Genomic DNA, 25,760 nt, shown 5'->3' on the forward strand with positions numbered 1-25,760 from the left:
GGGAGGCCAAGATGGGAGGATCATTTGAAGCCAGGAGTTCAAGACCAGCCTGGGCAACATAGCAAGACTCTGTCTCTACAAAAAACTGAAAAATTAGTCAAGCATGGTAGCACATGCCTGTACTCCTAGCTACTTGGAAGGCTAAGGCAAGAGGATCGCTTAGGCCCAGGAGTCCAAGCCTGCAGTGAGCTGTGACTGCACCACTACACTCCAGCCTAGGCAAGAAAGTGAGACACTCTCCCTGTCCCTCCAAAAAAGAAAGAAAAGGATTATTAATAATAAAGAAGCAATAAGAGCAGAAACATGATAGACAATAGATATTATTACTAAGGAAGAAAATAATTGGTTTCGCGGCCAGACCACAGTGGCTCACACCTGTAATCTCAGCACTTTGGGAGGCTGAGGTGGGCAGATCACAAGGTCTGGAGTTTGAGACCAGCCTGGCCAACATGGTAAAACCCCACCTCTACTAAAAATACAAAAAAACTAGCCGGGCGTGGTGGCAGCCACCTGTAATCCCAGCTACTTGGGAGGCTGAGGCAGGAGAATCGCTTGAACCCAGGAGGGCGGAGGTTGCAGTGAGCAGAGACCGCGCCACTGCACTTCAGCCTGGGCAACAGAGCAGACTCCATTTCAAAAAAAAAGGAAAAGAACTGGTTTTCAATGTAATTCATGGATAGAATGACTGTTTCAAGGGAAACTACTAGAATTTGTCCCATGGATAATCATTTTTCAAGTACAGGTTGAGTTTCCCTCATCCAAAATTCTCGGAATCAAAAGTGTTATAGATTTTAGACATTTTCAGAATTTAGAATATTTGCATATACAGAATGAGGTTATCTTGGGAATGAGACCCAAGTCTAAATAAAAAATTAATTTATGCTTCATATATACCTTATACATACAGTCTGAGGATAATTTTATTTAATATTTTAAGTAATTTTGTGCATGAAACCAAATTTGTGTACACTGAACCATCAGAAAGCAAAGGTGTCATTATCTCAGCCACCCATGTGAACACTGTGGTTGTTCAAGCATTACCATCATTCCTGACTCTGAATTTATATGCTACCAATAAGCCATCATTTTTTACTTGTATTCACACATAAGTACTTAACAGTAAAAAATATGACATACCATTAATACAGTAAAAAATAATGTGTTTGGGGTAACTAAGCAGCACAGCAGTATCCCCAGAATACCTGCACCGGCTGCCAAACAAGAGCAACCACAAACAATGGCAGGCCTGCAGTCTCCACTTACAATGCTGTGTTCTGATTAAAGTTACTGTACGTCATACACTAACCCCTTCGGGGATGCTGAATAAGCTGTTGTGTGCCTGCATTTTGACTGTAAACCATCACGAGGTCAGGTGTGGCAATTTCCACTTGTGCCATCATGTTGGCGCTCAAAATGCTTTGGAGTTTGGAGCATTTCAGATTTTCAGACTAGCAATGCTGTATAGATTAAACTCCTCAATTTACTGAACTATTTACACTTTTGCACTGAAACTGTTCTCTACGCTCACTACTTTGAATAGGGTAAAACACAGCAAAATGTGCTGAGGAGAAGTAAAATGAGCTACCAGTACAGTTGAAATCACATCAGTCTAAAGTCTGTTAAAATACCGCAGGCTAGGCCGGGCACACTGACTTACACTTGTAATCCCACCACTTTGGGAGGCCAAGGCAGGTGGATCACCTGAGGTCAGGAGTTCGAGACCAGCCTGGCCAACATGGTGATACCTCGTCTCTACTGAAAATACAAAAATTAGTTGGGTGTGGTGTCAGGCACCTGTAGTCCCAGCTACTCCGCAGGCTGAGGCAGGAGAATCGCTTGAAACTGGGAAGCAGAGGTTGCAGTGGGCCGAGGTCACACCACTGCACTCTAGCCTGGGCGACAGAGCAAGACTGTGCAAAAAAGAAAAAAAAAAATCTTGGGCTGTTTTTTTCACACAGATTTCTTCTCTGATAATGTGAGACCTCAGGCAGGGCAGAGCCCCAGAAAGAGACCTGGCTGTGGAGTTGGCCCTACGCCAGTCATTTGGGTGATCTGAACCAAGGGCTGTCACTTCTGTGTGCCTGCATGTTTTCATCTATCAAATGGGTGACTAGGATCTAACTGAAAAGGGAACAGACTATATAAAAGTGTAAGGCAGTTTTGAAAGTCAAAAATCCTCGCTCAATGATTAAGATCGTAGAGGGTTAGGGTTTCTCATACACCTCTACAATTAAACACACTTAGGTGCATTTCTGAGGTGTTGCACCAATGAAAGCTATTAATGATATAAAAATCATTACTTTGATTCACATATAGGTAACTGGTTTATTCTACTCTAAAATCTTGGCTAATGCTTCAGTCATAGGTCACCAGGCATTAGGGATGAGGGAATGGGAGAACCAGTGAAAACTCTCGATTTAAAGAGCATGAGCGACTGATGCATGAAAGATACCATCCACAGAGCCAAAATAATGAAATGAGGCTTCAGGAGACCAAAGAGGTCATTTTCACCAAGACCTCTGAGGTGAACACAACTCGACCCAGAGAGAAAACATAATCCAGTGAGTCAGGCTGGGAGAGGACCTGCGTTCCACACAGAAGGGGAGGGGTCAGGGATGCGAACACTCATCATTGTTTTACAAAAGTGAAGAAATAAGGAGTCAGCTCAGGCTGCTCTGCTGTTAGATTTTAGGATTCATCTATTGTATAAGGTACATTGTTCTATGATGAGGTAAAGCACAACTTAAATTTCCTGAAAATAGATTTTCAACATAAATGTAAGACTTCTTTAAATAATTATAGTTTTTTAAGATAAATAAAATAATACACAATTCTTGGAAGGAGGCACAAACTACTTACTATACAGACTGGATGATGTTGAAGCAGTAAGAAGAAAGACTTACTTTTCACCTTATGCCCCTATGAAATATTTGCATTTTCTTTCTTTCTTTCTTTCTTTCTTTATTTATTTATTTATTTATTTATTTATTGAGACGGAGTTTCACTCTTGTTGCCCAGACTGTAGTGCAAATGGCACAATCTCAGCTCACTGCAACCTCCACCTCCTGGGTTCAAGCAATTCTCCTGCCTCACTCAGCCTCCCAAGTAGCTGGGATTACAGGTGTGTACCACCATACCGGGCTAATTTTTCCTGTATTTAGTAGAGACGGGGTTTCACCATGTTGATCAGGCTAGTCTTGAACTCCTGACCTCAAGTGATCCACCGGCCTCATCCTCCCAAAGTTCTGAGATTACAGGCGTGAGCCACTGCACCCAGCCAATTCTGAATTTTTTAAACCATGAGCATGTTTAAAAAAAAAAAAAGAAACTTTTAAGAAATACCAATTGAGGTCTACTGTGAATTAACATCTTAGATGCCATATTATACTGCTGTTCTTACTGTAATAGGCATCTAGTACATACTAATACTATCACACATCTCTCAATTAGAATTTAGCAAATGAAGATGCTCACGTTAAATGACTGACATTTAAAGATTAGACTAACCAAAAGTCATCAGTTCCTCTATAACCTATATCTCTTTTCATGATCCACTGTGGCTTCACTGCATGTACTCACAACAGGTTTACAGTGCCTACTATGTAGTAATTAGAGTAGTGGCAATAACAACTATCCTGTATTAACCTGTCAGTTGCCATAATAATGGTTGAGATTTTACACAAAAGGTTCTTTACATTTCAGTAGTAAGGCTGGACAAAACTTACCTATCAATTACATAAAAGTTGTCACCATCGTCACCTTGATCAATTACATGCTCCCCATCTTTGACCAATTTTTCAAACATGGCATCTAATACTTGAGACATCTGCTCCTATTTTTAAAAAAAGATGGGATATAATCTTTACGTTTATCTAGGACATGTTTTCTTAAGTAACCATAATTATATTTCCATGAACAAGTCCAAAGAAATGGAAATATCGTAACTACCATTAAATGTTGTCAGAAAAATACACAGTAGTCTTTCTTACCACATACAAATAATTATATTACAAATATATACAAATGATTATACACTCTCATATTCAGTATTTGAATGAAAGTAATTATAATTAGTCTGTTTCAGAATATTTGCAACTATCACCACTTTAAAATGAAAATTTAACCACCAAACCACCACAAAGCTTGTGAAATATAATCTTAGCAACTAAAAAGGATCAGGTTAGTAAGGAATTATTTCAAATTTCTTTTAAAGATACCCATTTTTTAAAAACTTCCTTAGTCATCACTAAAATTTGTGTACAGATAACCTAAATACTTGGTGAATTTAGATCCTGATTCCAATCTTCTTTTTGGTTTAGCACCAAAATAAAAACAGAACAAAATAGAAAAACAACAAAGCGAACCAAAAATGACTGTGGCAAATAGTATGTCACTATTCACTGTCATTAAGGTTGGCTTCAAGCTGCAACCACTGAGCTCACTAGGGCAGATTTGTCAGAAACATCAGAAATATTATTCAACAACTAATTAAACTATGTAAAATGTTTATTCTGCCAAAGTGTGACTGACAAGGCTCAAGGATAAACTTCAAACTAATGAGAATAAACTAGGAGGTGAAAGAAATCTTTAATCAGAACAAATACCGGAATAATTCAAAGAACTTTGAAAAGACAGAATAAATGGATATGAGGAAATAATACAATATAATGGAAATCTAAAGACTTAGAGGGTTATTTGTTCTGCTACTTATTAGCTCTGAGCCCTTGGTCAGGTCACTCCTTAGGGGTATACAAAAGGTATAATGCTAACTGCCCATGCCAAAATTAATTACCATTATACATAAATTAAGGAGTTGAAGACAGATTCAAAGCGGAAAAAAGATGCAAGTGGAAAACACAGGTTGAAGAAACAAGATATTCTGGATAGAGAGAGTAACAGATCACATGTGATTCTCTTCCTTTTGAGACCACATGAAAATGTTACAAGGCGTATAAAGATATGAATCTACAATTGCATAGAGTACAGGAAGGGAAAACTGATGGATGAGAGAGTTTCAGGGCGAAGGTAAGAAGCATGTGGCAGAGAGAGCTGCCCCAAGTAGCACAGGTGAGACTGCAGTGTGGAGGGGCCAATATGCCTTGTGGAGCACCAGGAGGCTCCCACGTGGGTAACACCTGGTTCTGCCGGCAGTGGGACTGAGACACAAAGCTAAAAACAAGCGGACTGATTTAAAGTCCTGCAGAGATTAGTTGACACCTTCCTTCAAAATCCCTCTACCCTAATACAGAATGCCTAGCAGCCAAATGTGGACTCTCAACTCGTCCCAGACAAAAGACCAGAGAGAAACTAAACAAATTAGAACTAGAACAGATACGGTGAACACTGGTGCCCTAGAACAAAAACCTTCACTTGGTAGGACTTAGGGGTTCCCCAATGTAACAGTTGGCTCCCTGTCAGCTCAAGCTAAACAGTGCACTGGTTGACAGACCTGCCCTACTTACCCAGAGCTCTAAATCAGCTTTATGTTGCTCCCCCGGTAGCCCACAAGACTAAGATAAACAGCAAAATGACAATACATGAAATAGATATTTCAGGAATCATAGAGAGCTTTTGCAGAGACATTTAAGATGATATTATATCCATGAGACCAAAAAACAAAATAGGATAGTTAGGAAAAGAGCAAATCAGAGAAAAATGGGTAGCTCGGAAATCAAAAATATGATGGTCTTTTTTTTTTTTCTTTAAAAACGTTTTTTTTTTTGGCAGGGTACAGTGGCTCATGACTACAATCCCAGCACTTTGGGAGGCCAAGGCAGGCAGATTGCTTCAGCCTGGGAGTTTGAGACCAGCCTGGATGACACAGGCAAAACCCCGTCTCTACCAAAACAAATAGCTGGGCATGGTGGTGCACACCTGTAGTCTCAGCTACTCGGGAGGCCGAGGTCTGAGGACTGCTTGAGTCTGGGAAGTTGAGGCTTCAGGGAGCTGTGATCACACCACTGAGTTCCAGCCTGGGCAACAGAGTGAGACTCTGTCTCAAAAAAATGAGCAGTCTCAGCTACTCAGGAGAGGCTGAGATTGGAGGACTGCTTGAGCCTGGGAGGTTGAGGCTGCAGTGAGCTGTGATTGTTCCACTGCACTCCAGCCTGGGCAATAGAGTGAGACTCTGTCTCAAAAGTAAAAAATAAAAAATAAAATAGACTCTTTTAAAGCAGTTTTAAACTCATAGGGACATTAAGCAGAAAGTACAGATATACTCCACATATCCTCTGCCCCCCACAGATGGCACAGACTCCCCCATGATAAACATCCTCCACCAGAGTGGCAAATTTGTTACAAGTGATGAATCTACACTGACATCATTATCATTCAAAGTCCACAGTTTATATTAGGGTTTGCTCTTGGTGTTGTACATTCTATGCATTTGACAAATGTATAAAGACATGTATCCACCATTACAATTTCTTTAAAGGTAAATAAAAGAGTAAGAAGATAAATCAAAACCAAACACCTCAAAAAAAAGTCAATAAAGAGATGAAAAGAAAGGAGTGTCAGAGACAGTAACAGAGAAAACAAAAAGGAGGAAATATAAACAATACAGGATGAATTTTCTAGACCCAAACAACACCGGTTTTCAGACCAAAAGGGCACACTCAAGTACCCAGCACAATCAATGACCATAAATCCCCACACTAGGATGAAAGAATGTATTTTTAGAACACTAAAGATAAAAGATCTACAAAGCTTCCAGAAAAGAGAAAGGGGGATTCTTAGAAACATGAAAAGTTACTCAACTTCTCTCAAAATGAAGAGAAATCCAAATTCAAATCGAAATGAGATGCCACTTTTCACTCGCCAGATTCAAAAAGATACAAATGTTAGAATATCACACTGTGTTGGAGACCATGTGGGAAAAGAGGCATTCTCACACAGACTTCTGGTGAGAAGGTAAAATGGAACTCCAAAAAAGCAATTTGTCAAAATTTAATAAAATTTCAGATATGCATAATCTTCTACCTCACTGTTCCTTTTCTAGGAAGTTATTATATAGCTATTTATAAAATGCATCACCATTTTTCTTTGCATCACAATAGCAGAAGACTGGAAACAAACTAATAGTTTATCAACAGGGCACTGGATAAATAAACTGTCATAGATTCATTCACCAAAAAGTTCTGCTGCTGTAGGCATATAGGGATTTTCAGACATCTTTCTTTCAAAGGAGTCACTGGCAGCGAGGTAACACTAAAAGAAGAGGAATCAAGAAATGTGAAAACCTGCAATGGGGAAATTTCAGGAAACAAGGCATTTAGGTGACAGAAAAGAAGACCTATATGAGAATACATCAGCTATCTTCTGTTCAAACCATGACATCAGTAGTTCTAGAGGCCATAACTGGGACTGTTGGGTGGAAGTTTCATGAAGGTTTTGGTACAATGTAAAGACCTGCCCAGAAATGAGAGCTGTCTAGCAGTGACAAGGGCTACCTTGCAAATAATTTTGCCTTTTCCAGAATGTTAAATAGTTGGAATCATGCAGCATATAGCCTTTCCACATTGGCTTCTTTCACTTAGTATTATGCATTTAAGGTTCTTCCATGTCTTCCCTGTCTTTTCATAACAAGATCACTCATTCTGTCCACTGTCTAGATGTACCACAGTTTATTTATCCATTCACATACTGAACAACATCTTGGTTAGCTGCTACAAATAGCTGTGTACAGGTTTCTGTGTGGACCTAAGTCTTCAACTCCTTTGAGTAAATACCAAGGAGCATTACTGCTGAAGAGGATGGTAAGAGTACGTTTAGTTGTAAGAGACACCACTAAACAATCTTCTAAAGTGACTCTACCATTTTGCATTCTCACCAACAATGAGTTCTTGAACCACCTATGTTCACCAGCATTTAGTGCTGTCAGTGTTCGAATTTTGGCCATTCTAATAGATGTGCAGTAGTATCTCATTGTTGTTTTAAGTTGCATTTCCCTGATGACATGTGATGTGGAGCATCTTTTCATATGCTTGTGTGCCATTTGTATATCTTTTTCAGCAAGGTGTCTGTTAACATCTTTGGTCCATTTTTTAATCTGATGGTTTACTACTGTTGAGTTCTTTGTATATTTTGGATAACAGTCCTTTATCAAGCTGTGTCTTTTGCAAATATTTCCTCCCAGTCTGAGACAGTCCTTTCATTCTGCTGACGTGTCTTTTGCAGCAAAGAAATTTTTAATTTTAATGAAGTCCAGCTTATCAATTCTTTCTTTCATGGATGTGCCTTTGGTGTTACATCTAAAAAGTTATCACAAAATCCAAGGTCATCTAGATTTTCTCCCATGTTATCGTCTAGGAATTTTATAGTTTTGTGTTTTACATTTAGATCTGTGGTCTATTTTGAGTTCATTTTTGTGAAGAATATAAGGTCCATTTCTAGATTCATTTTTCAGAAGTCTAGTTTTTCTAGCACCATTTGTTGAAAAGACTATCTTTACTTCATTGTGTTGCCTTTGCTCCATTGTCAAAGATCAGTTAACTTCATTTAAGTGGGGCTGTTACTGGGTTCTCTGTTCTGTTCCACTGATCAATTTGTACATTCTTTTGCCAATACTATACTGTCGTGATTACTGTCACTTTATACTAAGTCTTGAGGTCAGTTAGTATTAGTACTTTAACTTTGTTCTTTTCCTTCAATACTGTGTTAGCTCTCCTAGGTCTTCTGCCTCTCCAAACTTTAGGATCAGTTTGTTGGGATTGCAATGAATCTACAGATCAACTTGGGAAAAACTGACATCTTGACAATACTAGGTCTTCCTATCCATGAACATGCAAATCTCTCCATGTATTAAGTTCTTCCTTGATTTCCTTCATAATTTTATAGTTTTCCTTACATAGATCTTATACATATTTTTGTTAGATTTACATCTAAATATTTCATTTTGGGGGGATGGTATGGTATGGTATTTTTAATTTCAAATTCCACTTGTTCACTGCTGATATAAAGGAAAGTGATTAACTTTTGTATATTAACCTTGTATCCTGCAACCTTGTTATAATCACTTGCTAGCTCTGGAAGCCTTTCCCATTTTCTACTTAATCATGTCATCTGTGAAAAAAGACAGGTACATTTCTTCCTTCTCCATACATTTTACTACACTTTCTTGTCTTACTGTATTAGCCAAGACTTTTAGCACTATGTTGAAAAGGAGTGGTGAGAGGGAACTACAAATTTGTTGAGGTGAACTTCACATAACATAAAATTAACCACTTTATCTTCCTTTTTAAAAACTGTAACTATCCTGGTGGGGATGAAATGGCATTTCATTGTGGTTTTGATTTGTATTTCTCTAATGACTAACCATGTTGAGAATTTTTTGATTGCCGGTCATTTGTATATTCAAGTACTTTGCCTATTTCTAAATTGGAATTTTTGTCTTTTTACTGTTGAGCTGTGTTACTTATGTATTTTGGATACCAGATCTTTATCAGATATATGATTGGCAAATAATTTTGTGCAGACTGTCTTCACTTTTTAAAATAATGCCCTTTGAGGTACAAAAATGTTACACCTGTGTGAAGTCCTATTTATCTCTTTTTTCTTTTCTTCTTATGCTTTTGGTGTCTAAGAGTCCAGTGCTAAATATAAGACCATAAAGACTTACTCCTATGTTTTCTTCTAAGAGTTTTATAGTCTAAGCTCTTATATCTTTGGCCTTTGATCCCTTCTGAATTAATTCTGGTATATGCAAAGGAGTCCAGCTTTGTTCTTTTGTGTGTGGATATCCAGTGATTCAGCACCATTTGTAGAAGAAACTACTCTTTTTCTATTGAATGGTCTTAACACTCTTGTGGGAAAATCAATTGGCCATAAATATATAAGTTTATTTCTAGGTTCTCAATTCCATTCAATTTTTCTATATGCCTACCCCAGCCCAGTTTATTATTTTGATTACCGTAGCTTTTCAATAAGTTGTAAAATTAGGAAATGTGAATCCTGCAACTTTGTTCTTCTTTTTAAATATTGTTTTGGTTACTTGGAATCTGCTGCTATATGTACAATTATAACATAATGGCAACAGCAAAGCATTAATGTGTTATCATGATTTAGCTTTATAATACATAAAAGCTACTAGTTTAAACTTGTATAAACAATACTGATGAAAATATTTTTTAAAAAGAATATGGAACCTCTATAAATACTGATATATTGTTAAATTTGAAAAGAACAGGAGCAGGCCAGGCACAGTGGCTCACGCCTATAATCCCAGCACTTTGGGAGGCTGAGGCGGGCAAATCACTTGAGGTCAGGAGTTCCAGACCAGCCTGGCCAACATAGTGAAACTCCATGTCTACTCAAAAAACAAAAATTAGCTGGCCATGGTGGTGCACACCTGTAGTCCAACTACTCGGAAGGCTGAGGCATGAGAATCACTTGAACCCAGGAGGCAGAGGTTGCAGTGAGCCACGATCATGCCACTACACTCCAGCCTGGGCAACAGAGTGAGACTCTCCACAAAAAAAAAGAAGAAGAAAGGAAAGAAAGGAAGAAAGGAAGAAAAGGAAGGAAGGAAAGAAGGAAGGAAGGAAGGGAAGGAGGGAGGGAGGGAGGGAGGGAACAGGGCATAACAGTGTGTTAATTTTGTTGCCACCAAAATTTAAAAAAGAATATACTTGTATGTGTATTGTATGACCCTAGAAAAATATACAAGATAGTACTAAAAGAACGTGGCTCATAAGAAACTGGGTTTCTGAGAGGCAGAGGTGGAAAGGAGATTTCCTTTCACTGACTACTTTTTTGTTCTTTTTGAATGTTTGTCAATTTTACGTGTATACTGATTTATCTTTTTTAATTAACTAAAAAAACTCTAATTAAACTGAGAACATCATTTTACATCTTCATATGGGCTAAGAAAAACTTTCGGAAGAATGATGGTGATGGGTTTGCAGGAAGTGGTTTTCATCCCCTTCTTGGGTCCCTGTGTGAGCTCTGGCATCTTTTTGTGGAACAGCAGCCAAGGTTGAAGATGAAGCCAAGGTAGCAGTGAAACAGACCTTTCTTGATGTAGCGCTAATTGGCCCCACAGGGACCATGCTACCCAAATGAGTTCATCAACTCAGGCAACATATGGTCACCTATCAAAATTCTAAAAGCTGATTAAATGATTTACTAATATTTTGTTTTGCTTGCTATTTATATTTTGACTTTTTTAAGGCAGGTAGAGGGTGAACATCAGCTTTATTGATTGGTTCTGACTCTAAATGTCAAATGGGGAAAAAAGGTGAAATAAATTGCTACATTAACTATTTTGTGATGTTGGAATTAGCTGCATTTGAAAACATTACAGAACTGAAGAATTCATACACGGATATATGAAAAAGCAATTCCTGATAAAATACAGACAGGTGTCTGTTCTAGTCAATCAAAATGTAATTTCCCTATAATTATGCACAGAGTGAAAAGAACTTAGGAAATATTTAATATGCAGAGGCTTATCATGATGACTGACAACTACTGTAGGAAATCCACATTTAATTCTCCTACAGAATGCCAATTCAAGACTGAGCTCAGCAAAGGGCTCTGACTCACTTAAGAAATAACAATTTACTCTTCATTAATGAAAGAGTCTATCATATAGCCTAAGAAAATTGTTTCAGTTAGCCTCAAATTAGAAATATTTCAGAAGGAAAATGGCCTACTGAGTGGAGCATTAAAATATTCATGAAAAGAATATCTTCAAAGGGATTAATAATTATAAATGCTGTGCTCAACATATGAATATACAGCTCTCCAAGGAAAAATGTTCTCAAGTCTAGGAAGTGCAAGATTTTCAAGCTAAATAATGACTTCAGGAAATTCAAATAAGATAGTAGACACAAAGCCAAGATCATTCTTCTTGCTAATTAGTAGTTTCCCCTTCCTCCTTCAAGTTTTCCCATTTCAGGAAAAGGGAGCAACTTCGCAGTCACTCCAGCTAGACACTTTCCTTCAGTCCCCAACTAAATCGATCACCAAGTACCAAATTCTGCTAATCCTTTTTTGTGAAACCATTCTTTTCTGTCTGTCCCTTTCCCCCTTCCCTGGAGTTCAGGCCCATTTCTTTTCCCTAGGTCACGACCCTGGTTTTCTACTGGGCTCCACTCTTTTGTTCTTGTCTGCTTCCCCCATTTTTTCTCCCCTCTTTAACTCCTCCTCGACATTACCACCAAAGTGACCTTAGAAAAATCTGATAGTTACATTCTCTGACTAAAACTCTTCAGCTGTGCCCACTGCCTACAAGGCAGTCCAGCACCACAGCATAGCATTCAAGAAAGAATGGTCCTTCCTGATACAGCACCCATATCTTAGCTCCATCACTCCCATCACTAGATGGAGGCCATCCATCACTGGACGGTTGCCACTTTAGGCTCTAGTGATAATACTCTGTACTTTTCCTCACCTGGTGATTCCCTCCTCATTTTCGGAGGCACAGCTCAGTGACCTCTCCAACTTTCTGAACCATTAAGGTAAGCTAAGAGACAGACATCTTCTCACTGTGCCCTGACCATATTACAGCATGTATCATGTTTTCCCAACATGCTTTGCAGATGTGTTTGTACCCTCATTAAATTATAAATTCCAAAAGGACAACAACCATCTTTAAATATCTCTGTGGCCTCCAATACCTTAAACAGGTCTTGAAACAGTGAGTAGTCAAGAAATTAAAATGAAAGGAGCTGTATGATAAGCAGATTATATGAGCTGAATATGTAATTCAATTAAAACACATTTGGGTTACTGTAAATAATGTGTATCATAAAAAACTAGAAAGCTGTTTTATAGTATGCGCTTAAACTAAAACCTCCAATCTGCCATGTTTTGGGCTAAATGTCTTATTCCAGGTGGTAATTTGTTGAGAAAAAATAAATTTTACTTACTTACATCCTATATCATCTCTGGAAGGATTTAAATAGTAAGGGAGTAATTCAAGGTGGTCTGAGCTCAAATTCAAAAAAGGGTCTTTTGAAAACGACTATGTAAATACATTTGTTTCTTCTCTATAAAACATTCGATCATGACAATTCAGAAACTGAATTTTTTTCTCTCTATGAGCTGGTTTTTAAAATACATATTGAAGACTTTCAGCAAAGCAGTGAAAAAAAGTCTAAAACACTCCTATGTTTACAAAATAATCACACTAAGCAAAGATGCTCCTCGCCAGACTATATTAGCAAAAGCTTTCTTAAATATTAATACTTTTAAATGCAACCAAAATTTTCACAATGCTTTTAAAGAGCTAAAGTTGAAATAGCAAGGAAGATCAATTTAATTTAGAAGACAGAACAGAAAAAACAACATCCCAGGAAAGCATAACTAGCAATGATTTCATTTATGCCTGTATATCACTTAACCCTACAGACATCAGAAGTTCACGACTTAGTCCCCACTGAAGCATTAAAATACTGGTTCACTGAATAGGAAAGCATGCAAACATAACATACGTAACAGCAACCAAACACTCAACTTGAACATATTCACATTTAGCTCTAGTCCCTTGGTATTCAAAGTATGTTGTGGGTCAAGAACATCAATATTACCTGGGAACTTGTGAGAAATGCAGACTTTTCAGGCTCCACTCCAGACCATGAGAATCCAAATCTGCATTTTCACAAGATCCCTGATGACATATCAGTGTATTAAAGCTTAAGAGCACTGTTCTTGATGACCTCTGAAATTCTCTCATGTAAAGTTCTAGTCAAAAAATATAGAATTATTGAATAAAGCCTACCTCTAAGTGTAAAACTAAGGATTGATTTTACCACTGCCTTCTGTGTGACTCTGGAGCAAAAGAGTTAAATACTACATTGGTCCTTCATTTGTGTGTGATCATGTGATCCACAGGCTAGCTTTGATATCACCTCAGGGTACTGAACCAGGTCTTTGCTTCCTCAGCACTAACTCCCACTGCTGGTAAGTGAAGGTACTCGGTAAATATGCATTGAATGAACTGAGCAAAGAAACTTGAATGCACAAGGATATATCAGGGCCACTCTGAACTAATGAATTCATACCATGAGACTATAACTATGTTCAAGGGTTTGGCATAACTCTTTTTTGTTTCTTTTTTTTTTTTTTTTTTTTTTTTTTTTGACACGGAGTCTCGCTCTGTCACCCAGGCTGGAGTGCAGTGGCATGATCTCGGCTCACTGCAAACTCCACCTCCTCCTGGGTTCGTGTCATTCTCCTGCCTCAGCCTCCCAAGTAGTTAGGACCACAGGTGCCCATCCCAATGCCTGCCTAATTTTTTTGTATTTTTTTTAGTAGAGATAGGGTTTCACTGTGCTAGCCAGGATGGGCTCGATCTCCTGACCTCGTGATCTGCCCACCTTGGCCTCCCAAAGTGCTAGGATTACAGGCGTGAGCCACCGTACCCGGCCTGGCATAACTTTTAATAAGACTTGAGTTAGATATTATTTAAACACCATCATTTTATTACAAATAACAAATCTATCCAAAACTATTATTTAGGATTAAATATGTATATTTAGATAACTAGAAAAGTGTCAGAGGTGCATGAACCAGAGCAACTCCATCTTGAATAGGAGCTGGGTAAAATAAGGCCGAAACCAACTGGGCTACATTCCCAGATGGTTAAGGCATTCTAAGTGTCACAGGATGAGACTGAAGGTCAGCACAAGATACAGGTCATAAAGATCTTGCTGATAAAACAGGTTGCAGTCAAGAAGTTGGCCAAAATCCACCAAAACCAAGATGGCCATGAGAGTGACCTCTCGTCATCCTCACTGTTACACTCCCACCAGCACCATGACAGTTTACAAATGCCATGGTAACATCAGGAGTTACCCTATATGATCTAAAAAGGGGAGGCATGAATAATCCACCCCTTGTTTAGCATATCATCAAGAAAGAACCATAAAAATGGGCAACCAGCAGCCCTGGGGGCTGCTCTCTCTATAGAGCGGCCATTGTTTTATTCCTTCACTTTCTTAATAAGCTTGTTTTCACTTTACGGACTCACCCTGAATTCATTTTTGCGCGAGATCCAAGAACCCTCTCTTGGGGTCTGGATCAGGACCTCTTTCCAGTAACAAAAGGATAAAGCATTCTTGTCTCAGTCCCATGTTTTCTTTTGAGAGCCTAGTGCGTGTAGAGAGCCGCGAGCCATCTGCTACGTAAAGAGTGATGCAAAGATACAAAAGACACAGTTCCTGCCCTCAGACAATGGACAGATGAAGTGACTGATGGATCCTGGGTCTGGTCAAATTCAGGTCTGTCAAAGCCAGTAATGGAGCCTCAGAGATGGACAGACAAACTTGTAATGTGTGGACCTAACATAAATCTCCAAAGTCACACAATGTACTGTGTTCCTGGAAGACATAATATAAACATAAATTATACTAGAAACAAAGGAGATTTTAAAAATATTTGAGTGTAAATATGACACAGTATAGAACTGGTACGATGCAGTACCTGAATCTTTATAAAAATGTCCTTTTTAAGAAGACCTCATTTTAAAAAGAGCAGATCTTGATTTAATGCTTCTCCTCTAGGACATCACCAAAAACTCAAAGATGCTGAGTTTGACCAAAGAAAAAGCGGAGGTAAGTTACAAAAGTTGACTCTATTTTCACATTTGGAATATGGCAGCAGAGGTTCACTCCTAAATAACTATATAGCAATGACTAAGCATAATCTGAGATAAAGGAAGCAGAACATGTACATCACAGTGCATCCCAAAGTTTGAACAGCACACGCACTCATACCAAGAGTGGGTATTCTAGAAATACCAAACCCAAAGATTAGAGATTTCCAAATCCTTATAAAGAACAAACAAACAAACAAACAAAACCCTCACCTTAAAGTCAAGTGAAATGTTACTTTTAATCTGTATAATATAGAGTTTATATACATTCAAATATAATTACTATTACTGGCTGTAAAGAGAAACAATCCTCCATGGGCCCTGAGCATCCCTGCATATCCCTGCTGGGTGCAAAGAGTGCAAGGTCCTAACCTCTTTTTACCTGGGCAATAGTATCTTGAGAGATGAGATAACATCTTCCATAGGACAAACACCTCAGGCTTGTTTACTTCTTGCTCCAACAGCAGTATATTCCCCCAAACTCAATATTCCTCTCCTGCAGTTCAACCTACTGTGCATGCAAGCATCTGCAAGGGGGCCTTTACCATCACCCCAGGGTGATGTCAGCTTACAAAAAGGGCAAAACTCAAGACCCTGCACAGTTCTTGACGCTGTCACTGGGGAGAAAAAAAAGCCATTTATATTATTAAGATTTATCTTACCGGATCCAGATTTTTAAACAGCAGGATGTCTTTGCAAGCCTCTTGCAATCTATTTCTTTGATCATCAGTTTTTGGATGTATAATCTAAAAGGACACCAGATTTAAAAAACAAAGACATTAGCCAATACCATCTCACTCAAAGAGACTTAAAAAACTAACAAAAATCAGAACCAATGTTAGAAAGAAGAACTGTTAGTGTTCAAGTTCGCTTCAGGTTGGTGCTGAGATTCACTTCTGGTGACTGGTAATTATGAGCCTACTAAGTAGGGGAACATAATTCACCTTGTGGAGTGGGGAGGTTGGTATCCATTCATCAATATAGCACTGAAATGTTTTTCAAAAGCATATTTTCCCCTAGGTTAGCTAGTTCATTATGTACAGAACTGGGACTGACTAGGAAGACTCCAAAGTTCCCAGTCAGTGGGGACCCGTACAAAAGGACAACATGTGCCAGCAGCTACACTGAAAATCTGGACTGCCGTCATTCTGTTTCTACGGAGCTTAATACTCTTTCAGGATGTAGTTTTTTCTTTTGAATCTTGATAAGGTCCCTGAAAGCAAGTAAAATGTTTAAATGTATAAGGCACTATACATTTAAATATATTTTTACACATGTGGTATGTACCTGCCCCACAGTAAGCAAGTGATTTTTAGAAGGGAGTAAGCAATCATGCACTGCCACTCCAAGAGAATATGTGTTCCAGGGAAAAAAGAGTCCAAGGAGGCTGGCTGGTGCACTGATTTTACAAGGAACTCAAGGAAACTAGTGTGCTATATTCTCACTAAACTTGTATGCTAGAGGGTGAAGAGTGGCAGAATGCCTTGTGTGTAAGTGTGACTTGCCATCTCTCGAGACTCTTTTCACTAGCAGGAGGCTCAACTGACTTGGACCAAAAGGTCCACTCTTTTGTGAACATGAGCAGTTTGTAACTATGAAATCAGTTAGGGGGCAAGGGGTAGTCCTAAACGCAGCAGACAGGGATTTGGTTTCCTGAACACCTATACACCACCCTTTCCTGTTCCAATGCTCACTCAAAGAGTGACCATGAGAGCTGATGGGCAGGTGCCCTGCCTCTTCAGGCAGCCGGCCCCACCATCAGAGCTCACAGAATCAGGCAGCAGTGGAGTTTACAGCCACAAATATCAAAAGTCACAATGGGGAATTTAAATCCTCAATTCAAACCATAACAGATGGCTAAAAAATAATGAAAATTATAAGCCTGAAAAGAATTGAGGAAATTTATAGTATCGATATACTATCTATATGTAAACTATTGATACATAGACCATTTATCTGCATTATGTATAGACTACGTGAATGAACTATGAGCTAGTGAGAGAAAGGGTCACTGTACTTTCCCCTCTAAGGTAAGGTAGATGTAAACCTTTGTTTACTATCTGCCCAATATTCATCTCAAACTAGAGTCTAAGATGACACACAAACACAGACAAAGCAGATCCCGGGGCCTCCTCATCCACTGCTGCACAAGCAACCTTTACAATTTAGGTATTAACCAAATCACACCAACCAAACTTCACTTCCTCCTACTTCAAATAAGGAAGGCTAACACACTAAAACAAAACAGAAAGTCATTTCTCACTTCACAAAATCCATCCAGAACTTCAAACCAAAGCAACTGAGATGTCTGCCTGCTGAGAAGCTCTGTTCTCAGAAAGGAAAAGGGAGAGAGTGCATCAGTATCATGCGCCCGCTTTGCTCTGATCAATTTTAGGTCTTTCTTCCCACCCCTTTCAATTCCTATAAGCCTTCACACAGAAATCCAGCTTTTTTCTCTTCTCTCTTCTTCCTGCTACCTCTCTTACCAAAGAACACTTCTACTTTTTTTTTTTTTTTTTTTTTTTTTTTTTTTTTTTGAGACAGAGTCTCACTCTGTCACCCAGGCTGGAGTACAATGGTGCGATCTCAACTCACTGCAACCTCCGCCTCCCGGGTTGACGTCATTCTCCTGCCTCAGCCTCCCGAGTAGCTGGGACTACAGGCACCCGCCACCACACCTGGCTAATTTTTTTTGTATTTTTAGTAGAGACGGGGTTTCACCATGTTAGCCATGATGGTCTCAATCTCCTGACCTCCTGATTTGTCCGGTTCGGCCTCTCAAAGTACTGGGATTACAGCTGTGAGCTACCACGCCTGGCCCCCCTTTTTTTTTTTTTTTTTTTAAAGACAGAGTCTTGCTCTGTCACCCAGGCTAAAGTGCAGTGGTGCGATCTCGGCTCCCTGCAACCTCCGCCTCCTGGGTTCAAGTGATTCTCCTGCCTCAGTCTCCTGAGCAGCTGGGATTACAGGTGCCCACCACTGCGCCCAGCTAATTTTTGTATTTTTAGTAAAGACAGGGTTTCACCACCTTGGCCAAGCTGGTCTCGAACTCCTGACCTCGTGATCCACCCCCGCCCCCGGCCTTCCAAAGTGCTAAGATTACAGGCGTGAGCCACTGTGCCCGACCCAATGACCATTTCTAAGTAGTCTTTGTTTCTCTGCCTCACCTCCATCACTATAGTCTACTGCTCTCCTCCTGTTTCCCTTTTCCCTTACCCTGCCATTACTCCTCAGCACCCAGAGTCCACTCTCTGTAATTAACCTCACCAGTAAAATCCCTCATGACCATTTCTAAGTAGTCTTTGTTTCTCTGCCTCACCTCCATCACTATAGTCTACTGCTCTCCTCCTGTTTCCCTTTTCCCTTACCCTGCCATTACTCCTCAGCACCCAGAGTCCACTCTCTGTAATTAACCTCACCAGTAAAATCCCTCTTCGCTGGGGAAAGTAAACAGTCGAAAGCAGGTGCAGTCTCTGACACTGCGGCTCCTCTGCACTATAGCCACCTGCTCTGAAGATGCTCTCCCACATTTTTCCTCCGGGGCTTGGCGTGATCCCACCTCAGGGATCTGTCTCTGGGTCACTGAGGCCTCAGCAATACACCCAAATTGTGATTTTAGTGTACCAGAGGCCACTTTGGTTTTCATTAAAATTCATTCCTGATTTCAGATAAAAATGTTATTTGTTAAACAAACGTAGCATAAATACATGCCAGGTACTATTTTAAGGCTTTACTAATATTAACTCATTTTATCCTAGTGATAGATCCCATGAAGCAGGTTAAGAAATTTAGAGCTAAGGAAATCAACTTGCCTAAATCACTTGTCCAGTGTCATCCAGTCCATAAGGTGCAGAGCAGGATTCATGCCAGCCAGGCCAGCTACAGAGTCTATACTCTAAACCAGGGACCAGCAAACTACACCTGCAAGCAAAGCTGTTTTTGTATGTATGGCTTCTAGGCTAAGAATAATTTTACATTTTTTAATGACTGGGGGGAAAAATCAAACAAATGATAATATTTCCTGACACACAAAATCTATATTAAATTCAAATTCAAATGTCATAGTTTTAATATAACACAACAGATGTGTCTTTCATTGATGTATTACCTACAGCTGCTTTCAAGCTACTACAGCAGAACTGAGTAGTTGCAGAGTAGTTGACTCCTCAAAGCCTAAAATATTTACTCTCGGAAAACAGTGCATTTTTCAGTTTAAAAAAAAAAAAAACTTTGCCAACTTCTGCTCTAAATTTTTGCTGCCTTTCCATTAAAAAAAAAAAGAAAACCAGTTAATAAGTAAGGTTTAAACTTAGACATTTTCTTTAAAGAACGCTGTATATCGAGTGGGCACAGTGGCTTATGCCGGTAATCCTAACTTTGGGAGGCAAAGGTGGGTGGATCACCTGAGGCCAGGAATTCAAGACCAGCCTGGCCAACAGGGCGAAACACCATCTCTACTAAAAATACAAAAATTAGACAGGTATGTGGTGGTGCACACCTGCAGTCCCAGCTACTCAGGAGGCTGAGGCATGAGAATCGCTTGAACCCAGGAGGCAGAGGTTGCAGGGAACTGAGATTGCACCACTGCACTCCAGCCTGAGTGACAGAGCAAGACGATTGTCTCCAAAACCAAAAAAACAAAAAATCAAAAAACAGAAAACAAAAAACAAAAACAAAAACAAAACAAAACAAAAACACTGTATCTATGCTGTTAGGCAAGAGAAATCTACACAAGGTATTTTCGTATTTGTCCCATCCATTCTCCACACAGAGCTGAAAATAATCTTTCAAAAGTTTAAATCAGGATACTCCCTTCTCCAGCTTAAAACCTCAGTGGACTCCATCACGTTTGGTGAGAATTAAATCCCCATTCCTTCCTTCTCTACCCTCACTGCAGCCATTTGGCCCAGCTCCACCTGCCTTCCCCTATGCCAGGCTCAGCTCCATCTAAAATGCACTAAGGGGGCTTCTGGCAAGACTCTCTGCCTGCCCATCCTTCCAGCCTCACCTCAAGGATGCTTGTTTCAACCATTCCAGAGTATCAGAGCCCCTGCTGGCTTGGGGCTTGTGTTTGGATCCCTACAGTGTTTCACTGTTTCTTTAGCACTTCATGTTTTTTAACTTTTCATTAATGTATTCACTTGTCTGCTTCTCTCTCTAGACTGTAAGCTCCAAGAGGGCAGAGATTTGTCCATTTGCTCACCACTTTACACCTAGCACCAGACCAGATATGCAGATGGAACTCCAAAACATTTTTGTGGAGAAACATAGAAATACTCTACCCTTAAGTTTATCAGCTGTTCTCTACCAGTTTCTACATGCTAGATTTAGACAACCCTTAAATTTTCATTTATTAAAGGCATTCCAACTAAAATCTGTTATTTTCCAAAATGAGTCTTAAGTATTTACATTTTCTTTGAATTCGTATCAGAGGATAAATTTCTGTTTATACTACAGACTTAAGGATTTGGTGAGTCTCAGAGGTAATACAAAATGTCCAAATGAAATGTAATTTTATCACAACACAGTATACATTTTTCTTATAGATACTTCCCAATATGCTTCTGGATCTAAATAATTTTGAAACCTGTAATAATCATTCCCAAGCATGTGGTGTGGTATGCCTCATAGTTTTTGAGACCAAAATAAGTACAATTTTTAGTAACACACTTAGAGGAGAGAATACTCAACCTAATTGATAACCTAAGGTACTTTGCTATAATCAAACATATAATTAATACATTAATTACCAAAAAAAACTATTAAAAATAACTTTAAAAGGTGTTACAGGGGACAGCTCTTACGGTAAAGGCCCAACCACAAAGATTCCTCCTCCTCTAGTAACTGCCCTTATTTATAGAAGTGGTTCCCAAGTAGGTTGGACTTGTTGACCATGGCCCTATCCTGGGCCAGAGATGAGTGCATCAGAAACTCTTGGGAAGTTGGAATTTTGAACTGAGAGACACAGTAACAGAGATGAGTAGCTGAGCCCCTTTCAAAGACACTACGCTAAGTCTTACACTCTGGCTCTTGATGGACCCCAGAGTTGAGCTGGCTCCTGCCTCCCAGGCCTACAGCTTGGCCTTTGAATGCTTTCTGTAGTTCAATATGATCTCCAAGCATTTGTCTGATAATCTCTCCCCAGTGATTTCTTTTTCACATTTGTCTTGATAGGGTTAGGTTTTACACAGCCAAATGAATCTTAACTGGTATAGCCTCCCCAACAAAACTGTTAGAAATTAGCTGGAGTGAACCTGCCAAAACACTTTATTTACCTCATGAATTAAATGGCAGCTAAAATTCAAGGCCAAACAGCTTTTGAATCAATGAGATACTGCATATTGTTTTTAAACTGTATTGCAAATGTTCATTAATTTAGGTTTTTATTAATTTAAACCAGCTCATCTCGATTGCTCTTATCCCAATTACTAAATTTTATCATATCCATTTATACACACATATAAAGAATGCATGTTGTCTTCAATGCCACCCAGTACTGTTTCTGCTAGATACAGTATATGGGTATAGTAAAGTATATGGTAGGCAAGGTCTAGTTTTTCAGACTATACAGAGGGGTAACCGTACATCACAGATTAGTAAAAATACCTTAATCCTAAAACAACATCATTTCCAGGCTAGGATTTATAAACTTCATGAAAATAACTGAAGTTCTAATAGTGAGAAATGAGCTTCCACAATCCTGGTAGTGGGAATCCCCATGGGTCCAGGAATAAAATGGGATTTCAAGATCTTCCATGTTGTAAGCCTCCCGATACCACTGCATTTTACATATGTTTCAAGGAGCTTAATGATGTAATGACTTAGGGACGTAGTATCTGCTTCTCCACAAGAAATCTCAATCTTACTTAAGTACTTTTCAGAGCTACAAAAATAAGTTTTTGTTTATACTGTTTAAGGCCAAAGAAACAAGAGGCACTTTTGCAAATACGTACTCAAAAAAAGGGGAGGAGGGTGGTGCAGAAATTTAATTACTTTCCATTTCCAGGCATAGTCATCTCTTAGTTTACTTTTTACTAAATAAACAATAGAACTGAGCTGAAAGACATAGCTTAAAAACTGCTGAAATCACAGTGGACAAATTCTTACAAAAACATTAGGGCCTGCAAGAAGTCAGCTGCTGAGCAAACGATGAAGACTCACAGATTTCAAAAATAATCCTAACTGCTGTACTGACACTGGATGTGATTTTACTGTGATTTGTTTGTTTCAGAGTAACTTTCTGGTGTTATAAATTAATAGGAGTAGGAGGTCTTTCCCAGTATTTTTGTTTACTAGAAACACTGTCTAAGAAAAATAGTATTATCACTATGAGAAAGACAGCTGAAAACATTTTTCATCACCAGGATATATTTTGTAAAGAGATAAAATATATCTCTTTATACTCTTCAGATAAAAATAATTCTGCAAGACTCAGCAGGAGTAGGCTATTGGAGATGAGACTAAGAAAAGAAATAGTCAAAATAATTCCATTATGTCTCCTGTTAACCTGCATGCCTGTTAACATCTTTTCTATGATTATTTTCCTTAAATATGACAAGGGCATCAATTTAAAATTCATTCATTCAGTAAATTACATACCCTGGACTCTGCATCATCTTCTTCTTCATCAGGATTATAAGCTTCTGCACATACTATAAAAACAGAAATGAACATCTTAGATTGTTTCATCAAAAACCATACTGCAATGAGTACATCGTTAACACTTAATGAACAAAAAGAGTACCACAGTATAAAAAACCATTAATTCACCTCAACCAGGGGAAGCAGTCTACCCCCCAAAACTGGTTTCATATTGCAATTTATAATTTACTTAAAAATAAAGCTGTATTTTTGGGCATTGACACTTTCTGATTTCTCCCATTTAGAGAAACATAGCCTAAACCCTTTCATTTTCATTTCCAAGGCATAGTATCTAAACATTACCTAAAAGAACAGAAACAAAAGAAAAGGCTGTCTGCCATGAAATGATCAATTTAATCATATAGTTGTGACTTTCACAAATTATCCATAATCTAAATATTACGGAACAAATATTAACACTTTGTGTATTTCAGGGACAAATATTAACATTTTGGATATTTCCTTCCAGTCTTTTTTCTGGGTTGAGTTTATATTGCATATGCAACTTAAAAACCTGCTTTTTTCATTTAACACTATAAGAATTTTGCATGTCATTAGAAACACTGTGTAAATACTGCATTTAAGGATTGTAGATTATCATACGCTGTAAATAACTACTTCTCCAATACTGAACATTTAGCTGGCTTATATTAAAACAACTTTGCAATAAACACTTTCATGCATCGATATTTGTCTACATTTCAGATTATGCTGTAAGCATTATTCCCAAACTTATTTTGGAGGGTTAAATGGTATGACCATTTTTAGGGCACATTTATCACCATGTTTCTTTCTAGAAGGGCTGTACCTATCCATTGTCCTATCAAAAATATGTAATAAGACTTCCCTGACTGTACAACAGAATTGGATGCTATTGGTTAAAATCTTTGCCAATTTAAATAAATAATTTAAAATTTTTTTAAATTACTAAATTTGAACTATTTTCAAATGTTTACAGGACGACTGTATTTCCTCCTTTGTCCTTATCTATAGGAAATATCTGGTTTTCTTTTTGACTTAAATTAGTATTTTCATACCACTTTATCTGTCATATTACTCAGAATCATTTTATCCAATTTGCTTTTCAATTATAACTACAAGGTTTTTATAGATTATGCATGTTTATTTTTAATGTCATGACATCTATGAAGAAAGAAAATTCCCCAATGTGTTTTAAACCCAGCATTAAACATCACAGAAGTATCACTTCTTTTGACCTCGAAAACCCTTTCCTTATTTGCAAATCTAAAGATTTACTTCTTTTTTCATTCAGTTGTTTAAAGGTAGAGCTTTTTACATGTACTATATTTAATCTATACGGAGTTTATTCTGGGATAGATAAAAAATTTAAGTACAAAGAATAAATGAAAGGCTGACAAATGTCTTCCTAGGGCCCTCAGGGTGGCATCGAAAGTAGTATCACCTTTGGTACCACTATTCCCATTATTATACCATAAAACACTTTCTTTCCCCCAGGCACCACTCTATACACCTGGACCAGTGACTCTTAACCAAGTCCTACTGTGCCCTCCACAGGAGGGTTTCCGCCTCTGTGACATTTTAATTGTCATAACTACAGGGGGTTAGAGGGATGCCACTAGCATCTACTGGGTACAGGCCAAGGATGCTGGAAACATCCTACGATGCACCAAACGCCCCGCCCTGAACAGAAAGAACTACCTGGCCAAAAATGTCAACAGTACCGAGGCTGAGAAACCCTGATCTAAAGTACATCATCTCATTCAATCTCACATCAACCTTAAGGTAGATGTTAATGTCATCACTTGACAGATGAAAGAGTAGGGCACAGGAAAGCCAAGATCATGCATCCTAGTAAGTGACAGGACCCACATTTTATCCAGGATTGTCTGTCTTGACTCCAAAGCTCTTGCTCTTAACCACTATTCTACACATGACTGCTTTGGTGAATTTACCAGCATAATTCCTGGACTTCAACCTTCAGTCTCAGAAATGTAACAGAAATGGACCAGTCATGTAGAAGCAGGCTCACATTAAAGAACCTCACTGACATATGAAACCAGAATGCCAATTTACTAATTACCTTCCTGAATGAAGGATCGGACCAGCACAACTAGCTAGATCTCTCCCTGCTGGAAAACCAAAGAAGCAGCCAAGTCACTACTGAAAGATTGCTTGGTGAGCAGGAAATGGGAAATAGGAAACTTTGTTAAATAAATTGGGCCGGGCGCGGTGGCTCAAGCCTGTAATCCCAGCACTTTCGGAGGCCGAGACGGGCAGATCACGAGGTCAGGAGATCAAGACCATCCTGGCTAACATGGTGAAACCCCGTCTCTACTAAAAATACAAAAAACTAGCCGGGCGACCTGGCGGGCGCCTGTAGTCCCAGCTACTCGGGAGGCTGAGGCAGGAGAATAGCGTGAACCCGGGAGGCGGAGCTTGCAGTGAGCTAAGATCCGGCCACTGCACTCCAGCCTGGGCGACAGAGCGAGACTCCGTCTCAAAAAAAATCAATCAATCAATCAATCAATCAATCAATTGAATG

General features: G+C 38.8%; 1 protein-coding gene across 2 annotated transcripts in view; it reads right to left on the bottom strand.

Annotated features, from left to right (window-relative positions):
• Positions 1–25,760, bottom strand: part of PRKAR2B (protein kinase cAMP-dependent type II regulatory subunit beta) — a 114,479-nt gene that overhangs the window by 15,269 nt on the left and 73,450 nt on the right. The window contains exons 3-5 of one of the 2 annotated variants that reach the window (XM_010382415.2): positions 23,195–23,247; positions 16,258–16,341; positions 3,726–3,832 (exon numbers count right to left, since the gene is read on the bottom strand). In XM_010382415.2, the coding sequence (XP_010380717.2) occupies positions 3,726–3,832; positions 16,258–16,341; positions 23,195–23,247 (244 nt within the window). The remainder of the gene's footprint in view (positions 1–3,725; positions 3,833–16,257; positions 16,342–23,194; positions 23,248–25,760) is intronic. The other variant, XM_030933161.1, reaches the window with a different exon arrangement.

The sequence above is a fragment of the Rhinopithecus roxellana genome, chromosome 6 (genome assembly GCF_007565055.1).
Source record: "Rhinopithecus roxellana isolate Shanxi Qingling chromosome 6, ASM756505v1, whole genome shotgun sequence".
Lineage (NCBI taxonomy): Eukaryota > Metazoa > Chordata > Mammalia > Primates > Cercopithecidae > Rhinopithecus > Rhinopithecus roxellana.